The sequence below is a fragment of the Phascolarctos cinereus genome, unplaced genomic scaffold, assembly GCF_003287225.1.
Source record: "Phascolarctos cinereus isolate Bilbo 61053 unplaced genomic scaffold, phaCin_HiC Scaffold_4;HRSCAF=312, whole genome shotgun sequence".
NCBI lineage: Eukaryota > Metazoa > Chordata > Mammalia > Diprotodontia > Phascolarctidae > Phascolarctos > Phascolarctos cinereus.
The window spans coordinates 75399681-75411708 of record NW_027555847.1 but is presented as its reverse complement, the minus strand read 5'-3'; the positions used below and the strand labels follow the sequence as shown (position 1 = coordinate 75411708).

General features: G+C 35.6%; 1 protein-coding gene across 1 annotated transcript in view; it reads left to right on the top strand.

The window, feature by feature from the left end:
• The window catches only part of VWC2 (von Willebrand factor C domain containing 2), a 190418-nt gene that overhangs the window by 42222 nt on the left and 136168 nt on the right, over positions 1–12028 (top strand). The window contains exon 3 of the mRNA XM_020981334.2: positions 438–567. Within this exon, the coding sequence (XP_020836993.1) occupies positions 438–567 (130 nt within the window). The remainder of the gene's footprint in view (positions 1–437; positions 568–12028) is intronic.

The window sequence follows — 12028 nt, the reverse complement described above, 5'->3', positions numbered from 1 at the left end:
CACACAGCTAGTAAGTTCTGAATTAAGATTTGAATTCAGGTCTTCCTGACTCCGGGCCTAGCACTGTGTCCGCTGTGCTGCCTAACTGCCCCATTAGCTCTGTAGTCATGACCAAATTTAAGTGTTTTAAATCTTATTTTTCTCATCTGCAAAAATAATACTAGCTGCTATACTTACTTCATAGAGGAGTTGTAAGGAGCGAATGAGGCTAAATACACTTGTAAACCTTAAAATGCAAAATAAAGCTATTTCATTTTTGTTATGGTTATTGTCACTAGGACTCCAACGTTGCAGCCACCACAGCCTTGGCTTTTTCTGGAGATTAGCCATTCCATTGAACCAGTGATAAATCTGCAGAAAATGCAGGGTCTGGGCTCATTCAGACCCAAACGTCATCTGTTGAAGGAGTAACCCGGATGAATGGGGCTGTGTTTCAGGTCTCTCCCTGCGAGAAATGCCACTGTGAAGCCAGCGGTGAAGTGCTTTGCACTGTGTCAGCTTGTCCTCAGACGGAATGTGTGGACCCTGTATATGAGCCAGATCAGTGTTGTCCCATCTGCAAAAACGGTAAGTGTGACAATGATTTACAAATTCTGTTTCAGTGGACTAGTGTGGCATCTACATGTGTGCATCTACACACAGCCATTTAGAAGCAAGATCTTTTCCACTTCACTACTCTGGTGATATCCCATGAAAGGCAAAACTTTCCTCTGTAAGTTGGAACAAGATTCCCATAGTCAGGTTTATTTCTGTGTTCTAGCTTCAAATCCATTCCTGCAGACCAGTCCTTCTTCTGAGACAAATCAAACATGCTATTTGATCTCATTTACTTTTCATTACTAAATGAATTAAATTTGGGATGTAATTGAATATTTTTCATAACCAAATTATGCAGGGTTGGAGCTTCTTTTTACCATTGAGACATCAGGGTAGAACAAAGACCTTTTCCACTCTGCTAAGAAAGAAATGACAGTGTACTCTCAATCTTAGTGTATAAGGGAAAAGTAATTACAGTCCTAAATCTCAGCTGACATTACTTTTTGGTTAGGCTTTGTGACCAGGTAACCAGAGACATTCTGATTTCTCCATAGGAAAGCACCAAACTGAATGGAGTAAGTACCCTGAACAATCAGCAACTTCTCCCCCATTCCCCAATCAAAATGCAATAATAGAGCCATGATTATGGAACCGTCATTAGAAAATAAGGATTGCTCTTCCTCTGTAGATTTCCCATGCTAATCATGACATGCATCTGCATCCCTTTTTACATAAGTAGGCAATCTAATCAGATCTGTGACATCAGAGGATAAGGTCTGATCCTTTCACTGTAGTTTCTGTGTATACTGTACAGGTAAAATGTGAGTGACTTGACCACTTTACAAGATGAGGATGAAGAGGACTGTGGCCATAGTATATGCTTTTGCAAGTGTAAATGCAAGACAGGAGTGGGAAGAGCTCCAAATTTAGAGTCTAAATGACATGATTACAGATCCTGTCGTTTCTACATTCATAAGTGACTTCTTTGGCCCTCACTTTCTTCATTTCTAAAATGAGGAAATTTGAACAGATGATCACTAAGGTTTTTTCTAGCTCTAAATCTATGACCTGAGAAACAAAGTGGTTTCAGGAGAGAGGATATTGTGAAATACATTAGAATAGGGAGAATTCTCATTTCGGTATATATAGAAGTTGAGAAGGCTTATTATTTTTCCAATATGCAGTGGCCTCGAGGACATGAGCTGTGTTTTCTATTTAAATTTTAATTTTTTTTAATACTTCACAGGTCTTACTAAGCATGGTTCTGGGCACAGTGTAAGTGCTCATTACTTCTTGACTGAAGTGGAAGGATCAAGTAAGCTCTTGAGTTGTATATTGACACATTTGGTGTGAAAACTCCATGTATCTTAGCATGTTCATTAGAATTTTGCCTTTTGTGATACTCATTATGCACATTCTTTCTATAACAGATCAGTCTCATCATATTTGTTCCTTGGTGTGCTTATCATCAGGCAAAAAAAAAAGGCTAACTAAAAGCCTTCCCTTTGAATAGTTTATTAGGCAAGCATTCACTTTCTAGTATTCTCTGTTTTTCAAAGATGATTTGAAAGTGTATAGAGAAAATATACTTCACCCTGCACCAAACCAGTAACACTTTTGGACTTGATACAAATGAATTACTCTTTCAGTGCAATTCAGTTCAATACGATATTCATTAAGCACCTACCACATTTGGCCGAGTTGACCCTTTTGTTAGCCAGTGTCTCCCACAAACGTTAAACATCCAAAAATGTTCCTTAGGCTTGGGCCAGCTGCCGCTGTACCTGTGAGCCCCAGAGCCTGACCCACCTGCTGCTTCCTGGGTATCATTACCACCTGGGTATCATTACCACCAACCTTTTACAACACACACACATACACACACACACACGTGAGTGGGATAGAGACCACTTACTCAATAAAAATTCAGAGGTTTCTCTCAGTAGAAAGAGAAGTTTTATTTTAGCAAGTCTCACGCGAGAATTGGGCATCACCTACCCAGGGTGGACTGGAGAAGGGAGACAGGATGCAAACAGCAAGCAAGCAGTTAGCAACCCTTAGACAAACAACTCTAAGAAACCCCCCCACACACACACTTATTTACCTCAATTTCTTTATCCTCATTGGTTGAGGTAAGAGACTTACATTCTACCTACCTACTAAGAGATACATTTTACCCAAAACAAGCTTGGGAGCTAGAAGATTGCCTTACTTGTCAAAGATAAGGCTGGGGTGGTGGTTACAAAACAAGGGAGGGGGTGGGCAACAGATGTATGACCTGATCACATGATTTACAGGAAAATGAAACTTAGGCCCAGCTAATGCTAAAGCCTTAACTAAATTTTGGGGCATAGCTTCCATTTCATATTAGAAACTTTCACTTGTCCCACACACACGTATGTATGTATGTATAACATACTCTCTCTATAGATTTCTTTTTTCAAAGCTTAGCCTGTGGAAGAGGCAACAGCTTTCTAAATACTCATGTACCTTGTTTGAAGTAAACATAAAATCATTTAAGTTCCCTAAGGTTGTTGTTTTTTGTTTATTTGGGTTTTTTTTTTTTGGTTTTTGTTTTTTATTGTTAGTTAATAGAAAGGAGTTTAAATGACAAAGAGGAAAATTACAAGTGCCCTGTTTTGCCCAGAGATAAAGTGATGCAGTCTAATGATCTAGCAGGCAGAGTCTGGGAGGGTCATTTTTCTCCTGGACAGAAGGATAGATCTGAATGGAAAGTCCAGTAAGTATGAACTTACTGGCCAGGCCCAAGCACTAACAAAGTTTCTACCAAACACTGAATTCTAAGGAGCTGAAAGGAAAGTGGGGAGCCATGGCAGGAGTGGAGATTTGAGTAGAAAGGTCAGTACCCAGATCAAGAGGAAAGGAGTGTATTAGGAATTGAACATCTCTGTGATTTCAGCCTGTTTTTCCAAAGGTTTATCATTGTCATCATTGTTGTTGTTGTTTAAATGGATCCTGTTTGATTTCAATACCTTCATCTTCTCCTGAGATGTCCTCACGTTCACAGGTTTGGCCAGTGTGTTTCTTTCTGACTCATCCATGCTTGTAACCAGTAGACCCTACAGATTTACAAAGTGTTTAAAAGAGAACCCTTGTCTTCACTGAAATTTAAATGGAGCAAGGTATTAATTTTTGTAGCTCATCTTTTCCTTTAGTGACAAACTTCTGCCTTCTTGTCTATGGAATCAATTCTGGCTTAATCCTGATGTTTTTTAAAAAAGTTCTTTCTAAAGAATACTAAAAACTTCAGAAATCTCATCAAGATAGTTACAAATCAGGACTTTAGAAGACTGATGGGAAAGCAAGTCTCTTGCCTCTCACAAGAGAGGAGGTGGACCATGAGACATGCATTTTCAGACACATCTAGTGTGTTGAATTGTTTTGCTTTACTATTTTTTTTGTTATAAGATGGTTTTTTTGGGTGTGGAAGCAGGCTACTGGAAAGTGATGGTAGTGGTATTTGTTTTTTAAAAGGGCCATCAATAAAATGTTTTTTTTTTAAAAAGCTGCTACTAAAATATTTCTTTTCCATAGGTTAGTAAATATTACAGAAATCTTTCAATAAAAATTACGTAACCCAATAATAATAAACATTAAGCAAGCTGGCTGTTTCAAGAGTAAACTATGTAAATTCTCCAAATTTTCCTTAGAACGCATCTACCTGATATGACTTAGCTTTGAGCCTTGAATAGTATTTAGGATTTAGAATGCGGAAATAGAGCATGTTAGAGCTAGAAAGAATATTAGGTATCATCTGGTCCATATCCAGATGTGGAAAATGGAGACCTGAGAGGCCAAGGGATCTTAGTTAATTCTTCTCTTCTAGTCCAGTTACCCTGCTCGCTGTGCCATGTGCATAACATTGCATCTCCCAGTGCCTGACTTAAGAATCCTCATGTTTAGGATGCCCTGCTTTTCCACTTTACCATGTGAAATTCCTAACATTCTTCAAAGCACATCATAGGGGCCATTACTTGTATGAGGCTTTTTGTGATTTCCCCCTCAGCTGTTAGTACTCTCCTTCCCTTTTACCTAATATGTACATATTTATAGAATCTATGTAATTTTCTTGGGAGCAGGGCTTGTTTTAGTCATTGTATCCTTCTTGCCTACTATCTTATGCCTTGAACATAGTAGGTGCTTGATAAATATGTTGAATTGAAATGGAAGAGCCAAGACTTGAACCCAGACCGTATGACTTCAAATTTAGGATTCTCTCTAATATCCTCTTGACCTTGACAAAAATAATATCATTCTAGAGTTTTTGTGTATGAAACCCACTTGGAAAACACTTGATTTGGCATCATGAATGGATGTTCTGCTTTTAATTGGCTGGGTCTTAATAAATGATTCATAATACCAAAGGAAATATCAACATTTCAGTTAGGAAAAAATAGCATTAATGATCCATAGAAGATTTATTTGAGGCCAAGAATAGTTACTATGTAAGAAACAGCAAATCCAATCTATATTTTTTCATGTCTATATAAGATTAACTTGGGTGAGTCTGAATGTTGGAGATTTTTTAACTGGTGACCTTCATAAACTGCCCCACTGCTCTTTAAATCCTCGCTTTGACTTTCTGTACTTAATATTTACTTCTTGCATCAGAGGGAAAAATTATAGTTTAGTTGCTACTTGCCAAGCCAGTTCCTTGCCATGAAGCATCATCAAAGTGGCAAAAGTATGAACTTAAGAGTACCTTGAATATAAATAAATGATCACAAATCAGGTGAAGCTTAATATATTCACCTTGTTGACTTGTATAGATCAATCACTGTGAAAAAATTTTTAATAAGGCAGAGCTGTATGGAGGTATTTTTCCATGGTACAGTCTGTGTTATATTGACTTTCGCGAGCACGGGCTTTCTCAGGTGATGGACAGACTTCAAAGGTTGAGAGATTCTGTATGATTATAATCAGCCCTACAGGCCTGGATGCTGCTCTGAGTATGAAATGGGTTATAAGGCTCCAGGGTCTAGCTGCAAGAGGAGACAAAACAATAAAAACAGTGAAAGTGGACTGAGATATAATGTATCAGTAGATCAAGAAGTGAGTTTATTATTATTAGAGAATATGATGTCTTACTGCCATTTTCTGCATAAAAATCATCCGGGTTAGCATCCTAGCTCTGCACAAGTCACATTCTTACTTTCTGGGTTTCAGTTTTCTCATTTGTAAAAGGAGGAATTTGTACCAAACAATCTCTAAGTACTCTTTCTCGTCTAAAATTCCACAGTTCTACGCTTGAACTCTCTTTACCTTTTTTTACTGTTCACTTGTTTCGGTCGTGTCCAACTCTTCATGACCTCATGTGGAATTTTCTTGGCAAAGATACTGGAGTGGTTTGCCATTTCCTTCTCTTTACTTTAGTTTCCTCATTTGTGGAGTAGAAACAATAGTTAAAGATGGGAAAATTGTGATTACCAAGAATATTAGCCCTTCTGGATGGATGATGAATGAATGAATGAATGACTATATGAATGAATGAACACGTTATAATGTTAAGTAAAATATTTGAAGAATCTAAAAGCAAAAAAAGCCATATGGAAATAGTAGACACTCTAGTATCATTCTGGTGATGATTTCTAAAGTGTCAAAAGAGGGCTATTTGATGACTGATTACATGTGGAACTAAGCCGTAAGAAATTCTTGGGAATTTTTATTTTTAGGAAAATAACTGTAACTAGGTAGTCTTTTTCAGAATGTCAGAATATCCACAGATAGAGTATTTGTCGCTGAGGTCAGATGGTAGTGGAAGTCAAGACAGGTTATATTGTACAAAATACTTTGGTGTGCTCAGTTATTCCCCAGGTTCTTAAAAGAGGTAAGTCTGCAAGGAGAAAATTTGGGGAATAGTATCTTGGTCTACAGCTTCATATCATGTAAACAAATTAGTGCACTGATCTGGTAGCAATAATATTACTACTTAAGACATTTTTTTCAGATTCTTTCATTCTTCCATTGACATGTTCAATAGAAGTAATCCTGATTGCTTCAAAACATTTGCTTGCTTCTTTGCCACATTCTCCGTTACGTCCTGACATCTAGTTCATCTTTAAGAAAGGGCTCAGAGCTGTTTCTAAATTCTATATTCCTCAAGGCACTAAAGCCTCAGTTACTCTTGTATTATGACTTCTGTGTTAGATCAGGAATGTAAACTCTAACATCAGTACCTTTGATGTTCATGTGGCAGACATAGATACAGCAACTGTCAAAGATGTGGTATTTGGATATTTCTTAGGAATATCCTCTGGTCACACATCATCAACTTATTAGACATTTCCAAATGGATGTCCTATAGCCAGATTAATCTCAATATGTTCAAATCAGAGCTAATTATTTTTTTTCTTAACACCTATTCCTCTTCCAAACTTCTGTTGTTGGCATCACCAACTTTCTAGTCACCTAGGTTAGTGATTTTGGAATCATCTACAGCTCCCCACACTTGTTCCCTGCCCCCCACCCAAATCTGATTAGGAACCAACCCCTAAGAAGTTCTCCAGAATTTTTATTTTTAAAACCAAGTTCCCCAAGACACTGATGAAGAGGGACAGAATGAAAGGAGACAGAGAGAAAAGTGTGAAGAGGAGAAAAATAGGATTGAGTGAAATATACAGTTAGTAATCATAACTGTGAATGTGAATAGGATGAACTCTCCCATAAAACGGAAGTGGATAGCAGAGTAGATTAAAAATCAGAATCCTACATTATATTGTTTACAAGAAACACATTTGAAGCAGAGAGACATACACAGAGTAAAGGTAAAAGGCTGGAGCAGGATATATTATGCTTCCGCTGAAGTTAAAAAAAAAAGCAGGAGTGGCAATCCTGATCTCAGATAACACAAAAGCAAAAACAGGTATAATTAAAAGAGACAAGGAAGGAAACTATATCTTTTTAAAAGGTACATAGACAATGGAGTAATATCAATACTAAACATATATGCACCAAGTGGCATAGCTTCCAAATTCTTAAAGGAAGAATTAAGTGAGTTATAGGAAGAAATATACAGTAAAACTATACTATACTAGAAATAGACAGTAAAACTAGGCCTCAACCTACCTGTCTCAGAACTAGATAAATCTAACCACAAAATAAACAACAAAGAAGTTAAGGAGATGAATAGAATTTAGAAAAGTTAGATAGGATAGACCTCTGTAGAAAACTGAATGGGGAATGTGCCTTTTTCTTAGAGGTACATGGTACCTATACAAACAATGACCATGTATTAAGGCATAAAAACCTCACATTCAAATGCAGAAAAGCAGAAATATAAAATGAATCCTTTTCAGATCATGATGCAATAAAAATTATATGTAATAAGGGTCATGGAAAGAAAGATTGAAAATTAATCAGAAACTAAATAATCTGATCCTAAAGAATGAGTGGGTCAAACAACAAATCTTGGATACAATCAATAATTTCATCAAAGAATAGTGAAAAAACATAACAATATTTATGGGATGCAGCCAAAGCTGTATTTAGAGGAAATTTTATATCTCTAAATACTTACATGAATAAAATAGAAAAAGAGCAGATCAGTGAATTGGGCATGCAATTTAAAAAGCTAGAAAAAGAACAAATTAAAAATCCCCAATTAAACACCAGATTAGAAATTCTGAAAATCAGAGAGTTTAATAAAATTGAAAGTAAAAATAAACTATTGAACTAATTAATAAAACTAAGTCTATAATTTTCTTTCTCTGTTTTAGCTCTTTTTGGCTTAGGTATCACCATCACATTTGCGTCATAAAAGGAATTTGGTAGGACACCTTCTTTGCCTATTTTTCCAAATAGTTTATATACTATTGGAATTAATTGTTCTTTAAATTTTGGTAAAATTCACTTGTAAGTTTATCTGGCCACAGAAATTTTTTCTTAGGCAGTTCATTTATGACTTGCTAAATTTCTTTTTCAAATATTGAGTTATTTAAATATTTTATGTCTCTTTTGTTAGTCTGGACAACTTATATTTTTATAAATATTCATCCATTTCACTAGAATGACAGATTTATTGGCATACGGTCGGGCAAAACAGCTCCTAATTATTGCTTTAATTTCCTCTTCATTGGTGGTGAATTCACCCTTTTCATTTTTGGTACTGGTAAATTGCTTTCCTTTTCTCTTTTTTTAAATCAAATTAACCAAAGTTTTATCTATTTTATTGTTGGGTTTTTTTTCACAAATAAAACCCCTAGAAATAATAGGAAATAAGAAAACAGAAAATCATTCTTTGCAAATGACAAGATGGTATCCTAGAAAATCAACCAAAGAACTACTTGAATAGTTAACAACTTTGGCAAAGTCACAGGATATAAAATAAACCCACATAAATCATCAGCATTCCTTTATATTACCAACAAAGCTCAGCAGCAAGAGATAGAGAAATTCTATTTAAATAGCTGTAGACAATGTAAAATATTTGAGAGTCTGCTTGCCAAGACAAACCTAGGAACCATACAAACACGATTACAAAACATTTTTCATGCAAATAAAGTCAGATCTGAACGATTGGAAAAATATCAATTGGTCATGGGTAGGCCAAGCTAATATAATAAAAAGGAAAATTCTGCCTAAATTAATTTACTTATTCAGTGCTGTACCAATCAAACTACCAAAAAATCATTTTACAGAGCTAGAAAAAATAATAACAAAATTCGTCTGGAAGAACAAAAGGTCAAGAATATCAAGGGAATTAATGAAAAAATGCAAAGGAAAGTAGCCTAGCCATACCAGATCTAAAATTATATTATAAAGCAGCAAGCATCAAAAATAAGGAGAATCTTAATAAGGTGGAGCTGTGTGGAGATATTTTCGGCTAAGAAACAGGGTGGTAGATCAATGGAATAGATTAGGTACACAAACATAGTAATCAATGGCTGTAGTGATCTACTGTTTGATAAACCTAAAGATGCTAGGTTCTGGGATAAGAACTCATTATTTGAAAAAATCTATGAGGAAGACTGAAAACAGAACAGCAGAAACCAGGCATAGACCAGCATCTTACAGCACATACCAAGATAAGGCCAAAATGGGTACATGATTTAGACATAAAGGGTGATATCATAAGCAAACCAGAAGAGCAAAAAGTAGTTTACCTGACTGTCAGATCTATAGAGAAGGGAAGAATTTATGACCAAACAAGAGCTAGAGAACATTACAAAGTGCAAAATGGATAATTTTGATTACATTAAATTAAAAATGCTTTGCACAAACAAAACCAATACAACCAAGATTAGAAAGAAAGCAGAAAGATGGAAAACAATTTTTACTGCCAGTGTTTCTGATAAAGGCCTCATTTCTCAAATATATGGAGAACTGAGTCAAATTTATTAGAATACAAGCCAGTCTCCAATTGATAAATGGTCAAAGAATATGAATAAGCAGTTTTCAAATGAAAAAATTAAAGCTTTCTATGCTCATATCAAAAAAATGCTCTAAATCACTATTGATTAGAGAAATTCAAATTAAAACAACTCTGAGGTACCACATAATGCCTATCATCAGACTGGTTAATAAGACAGAAAAAGAGAATAATAAACATTGGAGAGGATGTGGGAAAACTAGGATACTAATGCATACTAATGCTCTGGTGGTGGAGTTGTGAACTGATCCAGCCATTTTGGAGAGCAATTTGAAAATATGCCCAACGGGCTATAAAACTGTGGATACTCTTTGATTCTGCAATACCACTATTAGGTCTATATCCTAAAGAACTCATAAAAAATATTCACAGTAGCTTTTTTGTGGTGGCAAAGAATTGGAAATTGAGTGGATGCCCATCAATTGGGGAATAGCTGAACAAGGCGTGGTATGTGAATGTAATGGAATACTATTGTGCTATAAGAAATGATGAGCAGGTGGATTTCAGAAAAACCTGGAAAGACTTATATGCAGATGCTGAGTGAAGTAAGCAGAATCAGTAGATCATTGCACACAGTAACAACAACATTGTGTGATGATCAGCTATGACTGATTTGGCTGTTCCTCAGTAATGCACTCATCCAAGACAATTCCAAGACTCATGGCGGAAAATGCTGTCCACATCCAGAGAAAGAAATATGGAGTCTGAATGGAGATCAAAGCATAATATTTACACTTTTTTTTTGGTTATTTGTATTTTGAAGCTTTTCCCTTTTGTTCTGTTTCTTTTTTACAACATGATTAATGTGGAAATATGTTTACATGATTGCACATGTATAACTTATATTAGACTACTTGCCATCTTAAGGAGGGGGGTTGGAGGAAGAGAGGGAGAAAAATTTGGAACTCAAAGTCTTATAAAACTGGATGTTGAAAACTATTTTTACATATTATTGGGAAAAATGAAATACTATTTACAAAAAAAACCAAATTACCAACCCTATGATCTAGTGGTCAAACACTCTTCTCACACTTACAAGAAAATGAAGGTATAGACATTTATACAGTGTCACACAAGTAGTGAATAGCAGAATCAGGATTTGAATCCAGTTCCTACAGCTCCAAAATCACGATTCTTTCTACTGCTCCAATTAATATTAGAAAGACAGACTGACTTAATATGAGATAGTATTTTCTAACGATGAGAGCAATTTAAAGTTGCAATGTACTTTCCTTGGTAGAGTGAATTCCTCATCACTGAAAATGTTAAGACGTAGATTGGATGACCATCTGCCAGGAATATTCTCATGTGAATTCTTTAGGTGAATGAGAAATTGGATTAGGTGACTTTTAAAATCACTTCCAACTAAGAAGATAACATTCTGTGAGAGAGATCAAACTAGTCAAGAGATGAAATTTAGAGATAGTGAAGAGATTTAAAAGCATTTGGATTTAAGTTAGAGCTGAGTCCGTGAAATTAAATGAAAGAGTTAAGATTTCCTCCCTTTTTTTTTACCTTTAGAATTAAAATCTTATTGTAACCTTTCTTTTTCTTCACTCCTAGCCACAAAAGTAGAACCCATGGCTAAGTGCCCTTACTAGTCCATGGTCAAAATGGTTCTACATTCCTAATTTTCTTATCAAGAATCTGAAAGTATTTCTCTTCATCTTTGCCTAACAGCAGCTCAGGTACCAATTATTTAATTAACCATTCTACACTGAATGAATTTGGTGATTGGAGGACAGCAAAGTTTGATGTGGGAATACAAAAACAACAGGACTTAAAATCTTGACTTTGTTGGAAAGTTACTCCCTCTCCTTTAAAAAAGCCACACCATGCTTTAGTAATACTTCATCCTCTTACTTTATGGTCCTAGCATTCTCATGGCTTTGTTTTATTTTGTTTTGGTTGTTTTTGTTGTTTTCCCTTTAGCCTTTTATCAAATCTGTTTTCATTGTTACGTTATTTCCTCCAGTTTTAGCAGGTTTCATACATGACCAAGAGCAGTGATCAATGAACTTGACACACACACACATACACACACAGAGACATATATGTGTGTATACGTATATATAGACACATGCACATATATATATAATATTC